This window comes from Mustela putorius, unplaced genomic scaffold, assembly GCF_011764305.1.
Source record: "Mustela putorius furo isolate JIRA1106 unplaced genomic scaffold, ASM1176430v1.1 tig00004039_pilon_pilon_pilon, whole genome shotgun sequence".
Classification (NCBI taxonomy): domain Eukaryota; kingdom Metazoa; phylum Chordata; class Mammalia; order Carnivora; family Mustelidae; genus Mustela; species Mustela putorius.
The window spans coordinates 979184-997207 of record NW_025422174.1 but is presented as its reverse complement, the minus strand read 5'-3'; the positions used below and the strand labels follow the sequence as shown (position 1 = coordinate 997207).

The following is an 18024-nucleotide window of genomic DNA, read 5'->3' as shown; positions in this document are numbered from 1 at the left end:
AAGTCAGAGATCCTGGGGTTATAAAAGTGACCGGTCTTTTGCTTTTCACTTCTGAACGTTTCTGAAATCAAGACGCACCTTTTAATCAATGACATCATATAAAGGTAACTGGCAGGGGTTTCTCTCTTAAGACTTACCACAGGCCAAGGCATCTTGGAGTCAATGAACACCAAGTCTGGGCCGGCACTAGCGTGGACCCTGTTATTAGATGAAGCTGGAGCCCTCACACGAGCCCTGACTCTCCCCGGGCCGTCCTCGTCTTCCTGCTTCCCAGCCTGGCCCCTTCCACCTGGGGCTCTGGGGCTCAGCAAGCCTGCGCCACATGCCAGCGCGGCCCGGCCACACGTGCTCAGCTCTGCCACCACCGCAGGATCTGGGAAGCTGCCCCTTCCTTGTTCTAGGCAAACCGAGGCACGGGAGTCTGGCGCTTCTCCACCTGTCTGCACACTGGAACCCCCTGGGAGCTTTCAGAAGCCCCGACCACCTAGCCACTACCCAGCCCGATTCATTTAGAATCTGAGGAGTAATCTTACAGCTCCCCCGAGACTCCAATGAACAGGGAAGTTTCAACCTCAGCTGGTGCGAGAAGAGGCATGTGGCAGCACGGGTGAGAGGCTGGGGTGCTGGGTCCAATGACACCTGCTTGTCTCCTTCCTGACTCCACGCCCCGGAATCTCAATTCCTGAAGGGGATCAGCCCCTAGTTAGCTCAGTTCCCTCAAGGCACTAGCTTCAAACCAGGCACACTTGTGGGAGCCCAGGAAATGGAAGCTTCAGGGCCTCAAAAGTGCCACGAAAGGCCTAGGAAAGAAGCCCAGTGGGTCTGGGCCAGCCCCCTGCTTTGCTCTGAGCTCGAGGGAGGCACTGCTCTTTTTTGTGTCCGATCAAGTGTTGGCCCAGGTGGCCCGGAGTTCCCCCTTCCTCTGAGGAGCTTGAGACCCCTGGGGGACCAGTGTGTACCAGGCTTCCTACTCATCCCCGACAAATGTCCTAGCCCTTGGAGGCCTAAAATCTTCACTCCTGGCGCTCTACCTTATAATGGCTGCAAAGACAGACTCGGGGGTTCTAAAAGCCGAAGGCCGAAGAGCAGCAAGAGAGGAAGCCTGCTCCGGAAATACTGGAAAACAGCATGTGAACAAAGGGGTTTTTTCCGGTGAGCAGAGTCCACTCGCCCCAGGAGCGGTAAACAAAGGTGAGGTGGTTCAGGTGACCAGAAACTCCCAAGAAGGAACTCGGGAAACAGTCATGAGGCGAGTCCAAAGGGGCTGCGAAGGGCCTCAGCTTCCGGTCAGCAGCACAGCCAAGGCCCTGATGTACAACTAAAGGCTTTTATTGGAAAAGGAAAATTGACTGAAAAGTGGCCCCCAAATCCTCACTGCCTGAGGCAGCCGGGGCCTCCTCCAGAGAGTCCAGGAGAGAAGGGGACACCAAGCTGGGCCCTTGGCCAGCTCAGGTATAGAGGTCAAAGTCAATGCGTTTGGAGTTGTAGAACTGTCCACCGGGAGGGTCCAGCTTCCGGCAATAAACGCCGTCCGCGAAGTAGCCTCCGTTCACCCAGGTCTGCAGGGAGAGAGCGCGGAGCTGAGAAAGGCCTGACCTGGGTGGCGGGGGTCGGGGGAGCGAAGGAGCAAGGGGCTCACCTGCATCTGGGAGCTGGTGAAGGGGCCGTACAGCTCAGCATCCCCCGTGTTCTCCCATTTGTACTCCCACATGACGTCCACCAGACCATCTCCTGGCAACTCTGCTTCTAAAATAACAGGCGGGGCCGTCTGGGTGGCTGGCGCCCTGCTCCCTGCCCCCACCACCCCTCCCCCACCTTCCAGCCTTACCTCCCTTCTGGGTAGGAGTCGGAGTCTCCAGCTCCCCCTCGGCCACTTCGTCAGCAAACATGTCCAGAGAGGGGGGTGGTGTGGGCTCAGGGGGTGCCTGAGTCTGGGACCCCAACCCCTTCAGCCGCATGGCCAACCGTTCCCTTGTCTCCTGATAGACACCAAGGTTGCCCCGGGCCACCATCTGGTCAGCCAGCCCAGACAGGCGATCCAGGCGCTGGGGGGAACTAGGCCGCCCAGCCCCCTTGCCGCCCCCTTTGCCGCCCCCTCCTCGGGCCCCCAGACGCCTCAGCGCTCCAGCCACTGTCTCTCTTGGCAACAGCAGCTCCAGAAGGCCCTCCAGGAGAGCCTGGGCGCTCATTGGTGTCTGGCCCAGGCCGTCCTCCTCCTCGGAGTCTGACGGCGGGCGCTGATCAGGTGGCCGCTCCCTGATCTTCACCTAGGAGAGGAAAACGGGAGGGGGGGTGTTATCTCCAACAAACCGTGAGCGGGGCCTCAGCCCAGCACTGTCTGCCTCCAGACCCCCAGCCAGGTCAACCCTGGGCCACACCCAGTCGATGTTGTCCAGCCAGCTGTCCCGGATCTGAGCATCCCGGTTCAGGAAGTAGTTGCCATCGGCATCAAAGTGGCCTTCCTCCATCTCTTCCTGCAGGTTGAAGGGTGTGATCCGCACACCCCCCTCACTGGGGAGTGTGGCCGCTTCCTGACCTGCGCCCAAGACACAGGCGTCCCACACTGAGCAAGCAGGACAAAAAGCGCTCCGTGCCCCGCACCCCCTGAAGCCCTGCGTGTTCCTCCGGTGGCATCAGGGGTTGGGCTGAGCTCACCCTCCACATCCTCCGAAGCCAGGATGTCGTACTTGCTGGGCCGCTCGGCGTCGTCCTCCTCGTCGCTGTCCAGGGAGTGCTTGTCTTTGAAGCGGCTCCCAGGCCCCCCTGCCCCGGTCCCCGGATCCGCCAGCTGCGAGAGGGGCCGGCGGGTCAGGACACGGGTCAGGACGCGAGTCAGGACACGGGTCAGGACGCGGGTCAGGACACGGGTCAGGACACGGGTCAGGACGCGCAGGTCACTGGCTCCCCCGGGATGCTCCGGCGAGGTTTGTCCTCAGAGCCTCACACTGGAAACTCTCCCGACGCACCCGGCCCTCCCGACACTCCTCCCCACGCCGCCGCAGCCCGGCCTCACCTTCTTCCTGGGGACACGGGCGTCGTCGTCCTCGTCTCCGACGCCGTGGAAGGTCACTTTCCTCTTCGGCATGACGGCACACGGGCCTGCCCTAGCGCCCCGAGGAGGAAGGCGCGGACCAAGGCAGCTGGGAGAGGCCGCTCGGCTCCGGACGCCCGGCCGACGGAGTCACCTGCTGGCATCCGATCCGGCCTGGGGCGGACGCGGCCCAGAGTCAGGCGCCGGGAGAGAAGCCGGCGGCCCCGAGGCCGCGGCACTTGGTCCGCAGGAGCTGCTGGAGCCCGGCCCGAGGCGGGCGCGCGGAGGCGCTTCCCACGGGCAACCCCGCCCGAGGCCAAAGGACAGAGCCCCCCCCGCACCCCGTCCTGGCCCTCGCAGGCCTGGGGCGACCGGGCCCGCGGGCTACACCGCCCCCGCGCCTCCAGCTCCCTCAGAGCCCGCGGGCCCGGGCCGCGCCCTCCTCCCAACTCGGCGCGGTGACCCGCAACTGTCCGGGCTCGCCATACAAGTCAGGGGGCGGCAGGAGCGCGGGGATTCGCGGGGCCCCACCGGCGCGCGCTCACCTAGGGATCCGCGGGAGGCGGCGCGGAAAGAAAGAGAGAGGCCTTCGCCAGGGGCACGTCCGGGGCACCGGCCGCCATCACCCGGAAGAGAATGCGAGGGCGCCCGGAAGCCGGAAGTGGCTGCGCCGCGGAAGCCGGAAGTGGCTGCACCCGTGGGAGAGACTAGCGGAGGAGCGGGCGGAAGTGCGCCCGGAGCGGGGAAGGCGGCTCCGCCCTCCCCAGCGTGACGTGCGCCGCGGGGGGCGACAGTGGCGGCGACGGGGGCCGCCTGCACGCCTGGACCCCGGTCCGACGACAGGGCTGGCCGGATGCGGTTTCGGCTCCCTCCTACAGCAGTTACAGGCTCTGGGGAGAAATGGGGGCGCGCTCTGCTTAAAGGGGCGCCCGGGGCCATGACGGGACCGAAATGGGACCGTGGGTTTCGGCCCGTTTCCCTTTCCAGGGTTGTCCCCCTTCCCCAGGGCTGGCCCAGAGCTTTGCGCCCCTCGCCATCTCTTTGGGAACCCTGCCTGTCCTCCCAGGGCCCAGTTCTGTCCACTCCCACTCCGAGGTTCGGCCTCGCTCTTCTCCCCGCGGCGGCCCCGGATGGCTCTGGGGGCGTGGGCGGAACTCCGCTCTCTTTAGGACCCAGGGGGAGTCCTTCCCCCCACGCCTGCCCCCGGGCCAGTTCCTGCCTTGCGGGGTGGGGAGTCGCCGGAAAGGTGACGGGGATACCTGTGCCCGGTACTCAGGCCAGACGTCTCTTGTGCCCTGACCTCAGGTAGGCCTACAAAAGGGCACCAGTGCCTCTCAGACCGCAGCCGCAGGTAGACGGGAGCCCAGGCGAGCGGCCCCTGCCCAGTTTGCAAACTGGCCCGAGGGGCAGAGCTGGAGGTGGGAGGTGTGGGTCCCAGTGCCGTGGGGGCAAGACCGCGACCTCTGGCGGACAGTCTTAAATCCCACTGGGCCAGGACCACCTCTCTTCTCTGCCGCCCCAGGGTTGACTCTCAGATCGGATTACCATGAAACTGCACCAGAAGTCCGTGCTCAGTTTCTTCCGTGGCTGCAGAGCACAGGCTCCAGACCGGGAGGGCATTTTGCTAAAGAAGGGAGCCCGAAACACCAGCTACCAACGCCGCTGGTTCGTCCTCCGCGGAAACCTCCTCTTCTACCTGGAGAACCAAGCGGACCACACACCCCTGGGCCTCATTCTCTTGGAAAACTGCCAGGTGGAGCCACGCCTTGGGGCCACAGAACCCCATGCCTTTACCATCCTGACCCCCAGGGTTGAGGGCACAGGTGGACGGGCCTACAAGCTGGCAGCAGAAAATCAGGAAGAGCTGGGAGCCTGGCTGTGGGCGCTGGCTGGGGCGAGCTGCAGGCAGCTGGTGGCGCTCCTACCCACCCTGGAGGCCCAGTACCGGGAGCTCTGCCAGGCAGCTGGCCAAGAGCCCAGCTCACCCCCAGAGGGCTGTGGCTTTGTAGCCACACTCAGTACCCCCTCCAGCTTCCAGGAGTTGCACGAGCACTTCGGGAAGGAGATCCGGGTGCTGCAGGTCGTGCGTGGAAGGCCCCAGGCCAGTAACAATGGAAGCAACAGATCCCAGGCAGAGGAGGAGCCGGAGCTCAAGAGCTGTTGATGAGGGACTGAAAGATGGACCAAAGGCCAAGAGGTACCTACCTGCCAAGACCAGCCAACTGCTGCAGTCGACACCCAGATCCCGCTTACTCCACTGTTTTCCACCCCCTGTCCAGTCCTTACTCTGCCCCCCATCGTCAAATAACAAAGCAGGAGACAAGCCCAGGTACAACAGCAGGTTCTTTTCTGATTCCTCAAAGCGCCGCACAGGGTGGGAGCAGAGACAGAAGAGAATGTAAACATTGGGTTCCACCCCCTGGAGCTCCAGGGAAGACCCCTTCCCCAGATAGGGGCTGGAGGGAAACAAGGCGAAAGGTGGGGACCCTGGCGGAGACAGAGCAGGAGAAGCCGGAGAACACACAGGAAGGTGGGTGAGAGGAAAGAGCCAGGATGGCAGGTGGGGGGGGGGGGCATGTCCTGCTCCAGCACGTGTCCCTTTAAATAAGTGAGTGCAAGAACACTGGGGAAGGAGAACTCAAGGACAGAAGACAGAGAACACACCCACCCTGGACCCCCCAGGTCCTCTGTACATAATTACAACAGAGATGTCCAGAAGGAGGGCGAGGAGAGCCTTGGCCCCAGGCAGGAAGAGGGGACTGGCACAGCTGAAGAAGGGGAAAAGGAACCCAGCTCCACGCACGGATAAGGGGAGCAACTGGTGTAAATCTGAAAACTGCTGATTCCCACTGCCAAGTCACCTCCGAGGTGACAAACCGCCCATCAGGACTGCACCTGGGACGGACCCCAGAGGGAACTGGGGCAGGACTGACAGAGACCCCAGCCGGGCCCAACTGGAGGTGAGGGCTCCAGACTTGTTCACGGCTGCCCCAGGCCGGGCCTGCTCTTGACCAAGGAAGAGGGGGGCCATGCAGTCCAGCCCTAAGACAGGTCAGAAGTAAGCATCCTGCCGGGCCTCAGATGCCGAGGACCTGTCCCCACCATCCTGGGGGGCCGGGGGCCCATCTGCCTTTCGACGCAGCGAGAGCTTCCTGCCTTGGGCCTTCTTCTCCTGCTTCTGGCGCTCCTTCTCCTGCTTCTGTTGCTCCTTCTCCTGCTCTCTTTCCCGCTTCTGGCGCTCCTTCTCCTGCCTCTCCCGTTCCTTCTCCTGCTTCTGCCGCTCCCTCTCCCGTTCCTTCTCCTGTTTCTGCCGCTCCTTCTCCTGCTTTCGAGTCTCCTTGCTGGAACCCAGTGGGGTGCTGTTGCCAGTAGGCGAAGGAAGGGATGGATGCAGTCCCTCAGCGGTGACCACAGGCCCTGGGGCAGGCCCCACACTGGCCCGGCGGGCAGGAGGGGGTGGAGAGGGGGCCCCCCCAGCTGCCCGGGAACCTCGGCTCTTGAGGCCAGGGAGGCTCAGAAGGCTGGAAGAGGGGCCCAGGGGTGGCTGCTGTCGCCGCCGCTCCTCATGGATGGCCCGGGAGCCATGTAGTCGCCGAGAGGGCCGATACTGCAGCTCGCCCCGGGTTTCCCGCCACTTCTTGAGCTGGGCCGTGTTCTCTCGCTCAATCAGTGCTTCCGTCACTGGGAGGGTGGTCACCTAGACGGAGAAGGACTGGGTAGCAGGATGCAGGGGAAGGGGAAGGGGAGGGCGGGGGCAGGCAGAAGCAGGTGCTGTGGCCTTGGGCCGCCGTGGCCTTGGGCCGCCGTGGCCTGTGGCCTACCTCGTGCACCAGGAAGTCCTCCTGCATGCACTGCTGGGGCAGGTTGCGCAGCTGCTCCATGGTCTCGTACATGCCCTGACAGGAGCGAAGCTTCTCCACTGAGCCCAGCGTGTGCCTCAGCAGCACCAGGGCCACCCGGAAGATGATCTTGACGCCTGGGAAGGCAGAAAAAGAGAGCACAAGTGATCAGGGCTGGAACCGCAGCCCCCTGTGCCCAGCTTACTGCCGTCCTCACAGATGAGGAAATGGAGGCCCCACGGAGGGAAAGGAGCTGCCTTGGGTTTCAGGTTCCCGGGAGGGAGTAGACTTCGGGCTGATGGCAGAGCCAAGACCGGGCCCCAGTTTCTCCGGCCCCCACACCACATACAGGGAAGCCAAGGCCCCGGCGTACCTCCCGGCAGCACGCCCCTCTCTGGCAGCCACTGTGGAAACCCCAGGCCCTGCCGTGGGCTGAGCGGGTGCAGAAGTACCTTCACAGAAGAACATGTCCCAAACACGCAGCACGGACGCCCAGGGCAGGGTGCGGGCGAAGATGCACATGAACCACTCGGTCATGTAGAGCACGGGGTCGATGCGCTGCCGCCGCAGGTGCCGGTGCGCCAGTGGGGAGGCCCGGCGCAACAGCGCAAAAAAGATCTCTCCGTCCAGCTGAATGGCCTCCTGCGGGTGGGAGAAGCCATGAGGGGGTCTACGGGGACCCCCTCAGGGCAGCCCTGTCGCTGGGAGGAGATCCTCACTTCAGTGGGAGAGGCGCAGGGCGGAGGACAAATGCGCAGGACAAGGACCTCCCCGCGGCCTGGGGCGCCCGAGCCTTTGCACACTCACCAGCCCTGCGCTGTAGTAGCCGGGGAGGTACTTGTCACAGATCTGCACCAGGCACCAGAAAGCTTGCTGAGGAGGGCAAGAGCAAGCGGGGGAGAGATGGGGCCTGAGAAACGGAGGAGAGTGCTCCCCGGTCGCCGCTGCAGGCCAGGTCCTCCCGGGCCCTCCCCTCCCAGGACCAGGGGATGCTGACCTCCGCGGGCATATGCATGAGCAGCACGGCGGCCACAGGGGCCTGGGCCTGGCAGTAGCCCTCATCGGGCCGGTAGATGGTGTAGGCCTTCAGGATTCGGTACAGGTCCTGCTGCCTGCGGGCATCGGGGAAGACGATGAGGGCGATCCCAGGGGCTGGGGGCTCTCTGCCCCAAACCAAGCCTGCTCTCCCTGCCCAGCCCCATTCCAGACCCTGCCTAGACCCACTTCCAGATTAACCTCACAGCTTTGCCACCACAGGCCTCCACTGATGCTCCGAGTGCTGCCCATCGAGATGAAGCCAAAGACTCCGACCATGACCAAAGCATTCCAGGCTGCAGCCTCACACCCTGCCTGCACACCCCACCTGCTCCCTACCCGTTCCCCCGCACAGGCTGTGCTCTCTCTCCCTTCTTCATCTGCCACCATCCTGTAGACCTTCAAGGTCACCTTCTTGGGGAAGCTTCCACTGCCTGCAGCCATCGGCCCTCCTGTCACACTGTCTGAATGCTTTTAGCACCCCAGGGCAGGGGCTTTCCCAGGGCAGGGCCCGCCTCATCTGCCTCACTGGACTGAATCAGGTCCCCACCACTGTGTCCAGTGGGCCCTGGTTCTTGGAGAAGGCCTGGGAAGCCAGCTGTGCGTCAGACCTTTCTCTGGTCTCTGCGACCAAAAGGATCAAGTCCCTGCCCTCGACCCCGCTCCTCTTGAAGGTGCGCCGTCACTGCGTCTGGGGATCCGTTCTGTCAGCCCCACATTGGAAAAGAGAGGCCTTCATCAGTTCCAGTGGCTCATCACCAAATCTCACCTCTTGAATTTCATTTGTGCCTGTTCCTTCAGCCTCCGCAGCCATTCCGTAGCACAAACCCTCATTTCTTACCCAGAAAAACATAAAAATGACCTCTTCTATCCCAAAATGTAGTCACTGAAGTGTGATCTTCATTTGTGCTTTGTTTGCATACCCCCCGCTCTTTTTCACTTCGTATCTTTTCTCCGCTTTGCAACGGCATCCGTGAAAGGACCGGTTGGACGCACTAGTTATTCTCTCTAATACCTATTCCAGGGACACGAAGTGCCCACAAGCTCCCGTGCTTCCCTCACCTGCCTCCTGCACGTGTCCCTGTTTCCTCCCCCGTGGCTCTGGGGGAGCTGTCTGTGATCCTGGCCAAACGCAGCCTTTCCTCTTGGGCGCCGCTGCCCATCCGCTCTCACCTACACGGGCCATCACCCCAGCCAGCTCCCACCTCTCCCGCACCATCAGATTTCCTCTCCCTATTAGATCATTCCCCTTGGCTTACCAACATCTGTTATTTCCTCCTGCTTAAAAAAAAAAATGTCTCTTGCCCCCCCGCGCCTCCAAACACCACATCATTTCCCTCCTTACCCACTCAGCAACACTTCAGGGGACAGACTCGCTGCCATCAAGCTCTCTCCTCCCGTTCTGCAGTCAGGCTTTAACCCACTGCCCCGCACAAAACGGCTCTTATCAGGGTCACCAATGACCTCCACTGTGCTGAGTCCCGAGATCAATCTGCAGACTTGAGTTGACTGGACTCATCAGCAGGATTTCAAGCAGCCGGACCTGAAACCCCTCTTCAGTTCGCTTCCAGAAATCACACGGCCCTGGTTTTCCTTCTACCTCTCCAGTTTGTTTCGAGTTTCCCTCATTGGTTCGTTCTCATCTTCCCATTCCAGAAAATGCTGGAGCTGCAGGCCTCAGTCTTTGAGCTTCCTTTTATATCTACACTTGCTGCTCTGATGATCTCATCCAGTCCTATGGGTGAGACTTAGTCCCATCTGGAAGCGGACAATCTCCAGCTCACCTCCACTTTAAACTTCTCCCCAAGTCCCCGACCTGGATGCGGCAGACGTCCATCCGACTTACTCGGCATCTCCATCTGGACATCAAATCAGCATTCCAAGCCTCATATTCCATAACTGAGCTCCTGACGTACCCCTCAAACTTCTTTTCCCCCATCTTCCCCATCCACATCAATATATAAAATTCCATTTTTCTTGTTTCTCAGGCCCCAAACCTTCCGAGTCAGCCTGAATTGTACTCTCTCGCTCGCTCCCTCTCACTCCGCATCCAATCCGCTGGCAAATCCTTCTGGCTCTACCTTCAGAATATATACCTTCTCCTCACAGTTCCACAGCTACCATTCTAGTCTATATATCACTACTATATATCACTACTGGATTACAGAAATGGCCTCCTAACGGGTCTCTCTGCTTCTGTCCTTGTCCCCTTATATTCTATTCTCAGCACAGCAGTCAGAATGATCCTTTTAAAACACAGATCCGGTCACTTGTAACTCCATCTCCATTCTCATTCTCCATTCCCGATTCTGGTTTTAAACTCCTCTTTCATACTTACCACCATTTCACATGCAACATACTTTTTCTTTGGCTTCCTTATGTATTGTCTATCCCCGCTAAAATGTAGTAAGCTGCATAGGGGCAGGAGTTTTTGTCTCTTGTTAACTGCTGTCATCTGTGGCTAGACCAGTGCCTGGCAGACAGCAGGAGTTAAGTATCTGCTGAAAAGATGAACCAACTAAAGAAGAAAGTCCACTTGAGAACCACTTGATACCATCTTGCATACTACGAAGGACTGATATATACACATCTCGGGGAAGCCTAGTAGATACAACAGAAGTACAAGTGCCTGGCACGTTAAGGGCCTTTGGTGACCTGGCCCTAAACTGCTTCTCCAGCCTCAGCTCTACCCAACTGCACACCCCAGACAGAAACCCCCAGCCACGACAAACCTGCCCCTGCTCTGCTCCCATCTGTCCTTCAAAACCCAGTGCAAATGCGACCTCTTCGGTATGTTGTTGTGCCCTCCTGTCCCGCCTCCAGCAGTCCCCCAAGATTCCAAGTCAGAATCTTCCTCCCAGGACGTTTCCTTCAGTATGGCCTGACACTCGGCCCGTTAAGCGCCGCTCTCCTACAAGCCCTGGAGAGCAAGAACCACTTCCAACCCAGCCCTGTATCCACTGGAGCCCTCTACCAATGCTTGCTGACTGACGCACGCGGTCCGGCCATCTTACCCATGCCCCCCTCGAGCAGCAAACATCTCATGGAAAGGGAACTGGCGGTGCAGGTCCTTCTCAATCACATCCAGCCACTTCGGGTCCCCAGGCGCCCGTTCCAGCTCCTGCAACGCGACAGCAGGGATGATCTCAGGATCTGGGGGACTGATGATACCCTTCACACCATGTCACATCCCCATACCCTGGACACACCTCAAACTTGCCAGGGTTCTGCTCCAGGAGTTCCTTGCTATTGGACAGGTACTGCCAGGCCTTGGCTCTGAGGGAAGAGGGGATCCCCTTCCGGCAGCGCAGCTTCACCTAAGACAGAACGGCGGGCAGGGCAGCAGCTCCAGGGGCTGGCAGAGCCTCCAGGCTTTCCCCAGCAGTCCTCAGGCTTCCTGGCACACCCCTCACACATCCCATTGGCTGGACTCCACTGGACCTGGCCTGGCCTTCTATTAGCAAAGCTGCTCCTCCCCCCAGGCCCAAGCACCACCTGCCCCCAGTGTAGTCTAGAGAGCAAGAACACGGCTTCCCCGGAGCACATGAGCCCTCCCAGACCTCTCCACAACCAGCCCCATTGGCCTGCCCACCACTCAGCCTTCCAAACCTTCTGGAAACGCCGTGACAGCCACTTATCCCAGTTACTGAACATCTCCAGCCATTTGAGCTCCCGCTGCCGAGCCACATCTACGGGAATGGAGCTCTCTCTGCAGGATGAAGGGAACATGGAAGGGGTCAGAAGGAGTCGTGTAAAGCAGGGACTGCTGGCAGAACCGAAGCAGGCCACCTCCCCGGTTTCAAATGAGAGACTGGATGCAAAAGCATTTTGTGAGCTACCAAGCCATCAGGACATCTGGCCGCTTAGCCATCCAAGAGCCTTGCTCACCACACAGAAAGGACTTCTCTTTGGAAGGAATCTCTATACAAAGGTTGAGCTCTCATGGTGGATCTATATACATGCTGGGTGTGTTCAAATCCTGCTTATGGCACATACAAGTTTGGGGGGTAGGATACAGAATATTTAAAAACCACACTTTGCATGAGACCTGGGTCCAGGTTCTAGCTTTACCACTCATTCCTTGTGTGACCTTGGGCAAGTCACCGAATTCTGAGCCTCAATTTCGGCATTTGTAAGATGGAGGTCATACGAGGTAGCAAACAGCAAGTGCTCAGTAACAACAATAATTATCCACAAAATAAAATCGAGAACAAATATATTTCTCTGCTCCTTAGAAGCAACTATCTGAGTCTCCTCCCGTCAGACTCCTGTGATCTCCTTGGCCATCTACAATCCCCTCTACCTCCTCCTTCCTGAAATCACCCTCGATTCCCAAGTACAGGAAGTTTTCCCTCCACAGTTTGCCCACTGCTCTGTCACAGCCTCACACTCAAGATGCCCCATGAGCCTTGAAACAGTTACTTGTAGGAGCCAGCACCAGGAGGTGAGTGGAATGGAAGAGCGAGCTGGAGTTTCCAGACAGACCTGAGCTCAAATCCCAGGTCCGTCCATTAGAAGTTGGGGAATCTTGGCAAGTGATTACCTGAGTCTCTTCCTCTTCTATAAAAAAGGGATGTCGCCACCTACATCACAAAGTTATGAGAGGATTACTGAGAAACTATATAAAGGACTGGTAAATGGGAGGGCTCATTAAATACTAGTTTCTTTTGTCTTAGGAGCCCCTTAAACACCTCTCATTAATTTCCATCCAAAGTCAGTTCCAAACCCTGCTAAGGATCAGAAGAATAAGATAATATCTTTCCTGCCCTCAAGAAGGTCACAAGCTTGCAAGGCAGATAATTACAATGGAGTATGGGAAAGGCAATGAGAAAAATTGCACAGAAGAGACACCGACTGAAGTAGGAGCAATGGATACCAGAAACGGCTTCCTGGAGGAGGAGACATCGAGTTATAAGCCATGAAGGACTAAACAGGACATACTAAGGCAAGAAGGGGGAGAAAGGCGTTCCTGGCAGGTGCGGAAGCCGGAATAGGAGGGGAGAGACTACAGCCCGCTGTCCAACAGGACCGCAGGACTAAGTACGTGGTAAGCAGTCGTGAGAGAGAAGACCAGAACGGCTGGCAAAGCCAGATACTAAGGAGCCTATCTGCAAAATAGAGCACTTGGGACTTTATCCTGTGTCCAGTGGGGAGCGACAAGCTTTTAGGGTAACATGTACCTCAGTCAGTCTTGCCTCAGAAATATATTCCTCCAGCCCAGATGATAGATTTTATTTTATTTTTTAAAAGATTTTTATTTATTTGACACAGAGAGAGCATGAGAGAGAGCACAGGCAGGGGGAGCAGCAGGCAGAGGGAGAAGCAGGCTCCTGGCTGAGCAGGGAGCCTGATGTGGGACTCAATCCCAGGACCCTGGGATCATGACCCAAGCTGAAGGCAGATGCTTAACCGACTGAGCCACCCAGGTGCCCTGATGATAGATTTTAGAGGGACAAAATTACAAAGCATAGAAAGAGCAACCAGCACGGTGCCTAGCACACAAGGGGGGGCTCACTAAAATCCAATTCAATCCAAGCTCCCTAGGGCAGCATAGTACTGACAAGAAGCCCATCACACAGATCCAGATGTGAGTGGGGTAATTCACTCAACTACTTCCATCCTGTTTCTTCACCTATAAATTGGGTACAACAATGCCCCCTCTGTGCATGGGAAAACACCAAGGTCAAACTTCGGTGCCTTCCTAAGACCATGAAGGTTGATGCTCAAAGATTTTCTATTTTGGGGATTATAAAACATGCTTAGATTATCCTCCCAAGTGCTTCCCCCAACCGCAGGCAGGTGCCCCCCACCCCAACACGCACATACACAACTAAATCCTCTTCATTCTTCTGCATTCCCACCAGCCTCAGCGGACTTCTGAGTGGGTCCCTTCCCTAGATGTTCAGAAAATCCTGTGATGATCTCTAGGCTAACCCTAACACGTACTGAAACCAACTCCTGAAGTATGTGTTTCTCCCCCTGGATGATGAGCACCTTGAAACAACTATTCCATCCCTAGCGCCCAGCACAGGTCTGGCAGCGGGGTGCTCGGGCGGTGCTGGAGGCTGACCGGACCAGCAGGTGAAGGGCTACAGGAACAATGCGCCGGATCCAGAGAGAGGGAAGGAAGAAGTCAGAGGCGATCACACTCCTCCATCAGGAGTGACTCAGGCCCCTGGAGGGAACTAGGAAAGAGTAAGCCGGGCCGCGGAGATGAGGAAATGGGGAAGAGGCTCCCCCAACCCCTTTCCTTAAGTAAGAACACAAGACCGCCCTTCTCTGTGCTGCACAAGAGCCCTGCCTTCAGGGTCTCCCCTCCATCCACGACTTCCCCATCGCACGGCCCCATCAGACCTAGGGCTACGGGGCGGGGAGATGCCTGCACCCCTCCTTTCCCCTCAGGCACCAGCGAGCTCCGCCACAACCCTGCCCAGCCAGCTTTCCAGACTATCCGGCCCATAGCTGGAGTTCTGCATCTAGCACCTGGGATGACCTCAGGTGCGGTGTCATTCAACCTTTCACTTTACAGAGAAGGAAACCGAGGCACGGAAATAGGCAAGAGCCAGCTCAAGAGCACCGGACACACTCGAAGCCCAGCTGCAACCCCCAACTCCCGGCACCTGGTCTGAAACTCCAACACGCAAGCGCCATCGGAACCTCAGGATGCTCCGGGCTCGAGCGGGAACGCGGAGCACCTCACTCCTCCGCTGGAGCCGCTCCCCTGCAGCCTCAAAGGAGGCCGGGCCGCCAGAGTCTGGGCAAGGCGTGTCATTTCCTCCTCCCCAACCTCTGCTCCCCCGAAGCAGTCCCACTGGACGCCCACCGGGTACTCACAGACTGCCCGAATACTGGCTGCCCCCGAGGAAGCCATACTTGTCCGTCTTGCGCAGGGCCAGCCCGTTTATCTCCGAGTCTGAGCCCATGGAGCTCACATCATCCGCCAAGGACTCCAAGGTCCCAGACATGAGGCTCACAGAGTCCAAGTAGCTCAGAGTGTCCGGGGCCTGCCCTCGAGGCCCAGAGATGCCCGGCCCCAGGCTGGACGTGGAGCCTAGGTCCTGAGAGTTTTCAGCGGGCTCCGGAGCCGGGGTGACCGTCACGACAGCTACCAGAGCCTCACACGTCCCGGACGCGCCCGGGCCAGGCCCCGAGGGGTCCTCTGGAGCCTGTGCGGTGGATGCTGATGTCGCTGCTGCAGCTCCATGTCCACTTGTCACCTGTCCCGCGGTCCCTGCTGCAACCCGCGCAGTCACTCCCGGGGCAGCTGTGGCTCCCGGCTTGGGGGCAAGCGGGGGTTTGGCGATCAGAGCCCCAGGAGCCGTTCTGGAAGGGGTCCGGCTGGGGGTCCGGCTGGGGGTCCCCGGTCCAGGGCCGGGGGAGGGTCTAGCCTCTTCCGTCTTCGGAGAGTCAGCCCCCGGGCCCAAAGCCACGGACGTCTCGGTTCCGGCCACCGCCGCGGGCACCGGGGGTTCTGGGCCGGGGGAGACCGGCGCCCTCGCGGCTTCGGGTGAGGCCTCCAGCGTCAGCACCACTACCGTGCTGCTGGCGGCGGTCGAGGCCGGGGCCGGGGCCGGGGCCGACGTCTGCGGGGGCTCCGGGGCCCAGGCGGGCCGCGCCTCCCCGGGGGGCACCAGGCTGACCGGGGCCGAAGTGGCCGTGGTCACTGGCGGCCCCGGGGCCACCACCACGATGGGTCCGGCCCGGGAGCCGCGGGGCGGCGGCGAGGGGGCCGGCGGGGGGGCGCCATGACGGCGCGGCGGGGCCACCAGGGGCGCCGGGCCGGTGTCCATGGCCGCGGGCCTACCCTCACATCCCCTCGCCGGGGCGGCCGCAGAAGGCGCCGCCCCTCAGGCCGCCGCGCGCCGCCCGCCGAGGAAGGGGAGAAGGAGAAGGGCGCGGCCCGGCGCGCGGCGGGGACGGGGGCGGGGGCGGCGCGCGGGCCGCCGCCGGGCGCGCGGAGGCGTGGCAGGGGTCCCGGGGCGCCCGGCGCGGGGGTCCCGCTCGCGCCCTCTCACCCCTCGCGCTCTCTCGCGGCCGCCCCCTCCCTCCTGCTTCAGGCGAGCGGCCGACCTCGCGCCTGCGCACATGCCCCGGAGCCGGCGAAGCGGCCGGCGTTTCGGCGTTTCACGCCTGCGCGCGCGCAGTCCCATCGCGCTCCTTTTTTTCCTCCCGCCTCGTCAGAGGGTTCGGACGAATAATAGGAGAGAGGGAACTGGGTTTCTGCCAATGGTTGGAAGGGTGGGTGGGGTTGGCGGTGGGAAGGGGCTGGGTAATTTGGAAAGAGGAAATGGAGGGCAGGGCTAGAAGACCAATGAGAGGGCGAGCGAAGGCAGGAGGAGGCGGAACCAAAGGGATAACTAATCGAAAAGCGGGAAGCTGAACCTTCTGGCCAATGAAAGTGGCTAGAGGGTGAGTGACCGCGGGAGGAGGCGGGAGCGGCCGCTGGAAACAGTAAAAAGGGAGCCAATGAAAAGCGGGAGTCGGAGGAGGGCAAGTTGACCGACAGCGGTGAATCGGGGCGGTGACAGACAGCAACCGCAGTCAATAGGAAGAGCTGCGGAATGCTTCGGGTCTCCCAAGAAGGTCAGGAAGGAATGACAGCTGGGGGGGCGGGCCAGGTTTGCTATGAATTTGCTTCGTCAGCCAATGAGCGCATTCCCTCGCTTACGCGGCAGAGAGGGAAGATAGACGGCGGTCTCAGCCAATGGCAGCCTCCAGAGGGTCGCGGCGCGGCCAGCAGGCGGTGCCAGCCCAGGGACATCGGTGACAGCCGGGGACAGGCGCAGGAGGAGGTGACAGTTGGGGACAGCGCCGAGAGCAGGCGGGGGCCGCGGACCTTCGAGCAGCCCTTAGCCAATAAGGAGGCCGCGCTGCTTGGCTTGAGTCCTCTTGGGGCTGCCATTCTCTCTCTCCCCAGCGAGCGCGGTGGGGCTTGAACTCACCCCGGGATGGAGAGCCGCAAGCCCTACCGACTGAACCAGCCAAGCGCCCCCGGGCTCCCATTCTGCATCCAGAGCCGCCTCACTCTGGTGCTGTGTGACGTCCCATCAGAGATCCACTGGCCTGATCAAGGACCCTCGACCTTCACGTTGTCTCTAATTTTCCTCTAGGCCCGCAAGCAGCCTCAACATTCAAAGCCCAGACGACTATAACCAGAGCCCCCACATCCCCTAAGCGTCCCATTTCCCTGGATCCTCCGTTTCCTATAGGAATCCCAAGCCCTAAGTTCCTCTCCTCAGCAGCCCCCCCCCCCAATCTATCTCAGCTCCTCCCCAGAATCCAGGCTCTAATTCCTTGGACCTCATCCTCTCAATGCCCCCCACCCCCACATCGTAGTGGGGATCCTAGACCCCAAACCATGAACTCCTGTATCTGTGTTCTTATTCTTTGGGGGATCGGGGACCCATCAACTCCTCTCCCATCACCGCCACACCTCTTTATACTCTCATTTTCTGCTGAGATGCAGACCCCAATCTCATGAGCCCCCAGGCTACCATACAAGACAAACACAGAGTCCTGACTTTAGGAGTCCCTCTTCTCTCTGACCCCCATCTCTTTGAGCCTCAGGGTTAGAGGTCCCCAATTTCCATAAAGGGTCCACCTCCTGAAAGTTCAGTCAGGCCTAGCTCCCAATGTCCCAGGTCCTCCTTGGTTTCTGAGTTCTCTTAGGCTACTCACTCCCAGCTCAGACCCAGATCCTGGGTATTTCCATTCAGTGTCTGGGTTAGATATACAGCTCCTGATCTGCTTCTCCTCAATTTCCTCCCTTTCCATTTGATCCATTTGACCTGAGCACTTCCTCCCTTCCCCTCTTTGGAGCTTATCTCCCCTCGCAGAACCCAGGATTAAGTGGGCTCCTCCCTGGGCCTAGACCCCCATGGTAACCATATAAGGTGAGACAGCTGTCGATTGATGCAGGGAGGAGCCAGTGTAGGAGGCCAAGGGCAGCCGCTAAGTTTAGGGTGGCTCCTTCTCTTTTCTTAGAGGCAACAGGTGGCTGAGCCCCAGTGCCCAGAAAAGAAAATGTCTTAGAGACATCGGCATGAGCCTGGAGGAGGGCAAAGGGAGGAGGCACCTTCCTCAGGACACTGGGTCCTAGAGGGAGCAAGAGAAGGAGGA

At 59.9% G+C, this 18024-nt stretch overlaps 3 protein-coding genes across 3 annotated transcripts; 1 reads left to right on the top strand and 2 right to left on the bottom strand.

Moving 5' to 3' along the window:
- Positions 1–1313: 1313 nt before the first annotated feature.
- On the bottom strand, positions 1314–3705 carry CD2BP2 (CD2 cytoplasmic tail binding protein 2). The gene is made up of 7 exons (XM_004773893.3): positions 3577–3705; positions 3014–3205; positions 2656–2788; positions 2379–2536; positions 1829–2267; positions 1640–1746; positions 1314–1559 (listed from the first exon to the last, which is right to left on the bottom strand). Exons 2-7 carry the CDS (start codon positions 3083–3085, stop codon positions 1449–1451), a joined length of 1020 nt encoding a protein of 339 aa, XP_004773950.1. The 5' UTR covers positions 3086–3205; positions 3577–3705; the 3' UTR covers positions 1314–1448.
- An 84-nt stretch (positions 3706–3789) lies between these two features.
- Positions 3790–5368, top strand: LOC101692699 (sesquipedalian-1). Its single transcript, XM_004773892.3, has 2 exons — positions 3790–4336; positions 4554–5368. Exon 2 carries the CDS (start codon positions 4578–4580, stop codon positions 5193–5195), a length of 618 nt encoding a protein of 205 aa, XP_004773949.1. The 5' UTR covers positions 3790–4336; positions 4554–4577; the 3' UTR covers positions 5196–5368.
- TBC1D10B (TBC1 domain family member 10B) lies at positions 5357–16031 on the bottom strand. Its single transcript, XM_004774033.2, has 9 exons — positions 14740–16031; positions 11515–11614; positions 11115–11222; positions 10920–11026; positions 7868–7982; positions 7678–7743; positions 7323–7512; positions 6853–7007; positions 5357–6728 (listed from the first exon to the last, which is right to left on the bottom strand). Exons 1-9 carry the CDS (start codon positions 15693–15695, stop codon positions 6084–6086), a joined length of 2442 nt encoding a protein of 813 aa, XP_004774090.2. The 5' UTR covers positions 15696–16031; the 3' UTR covers positions 5357–6083.
- Between the last annotated feature and the right edge of the window lie 1993 nt (positions 16032–18024).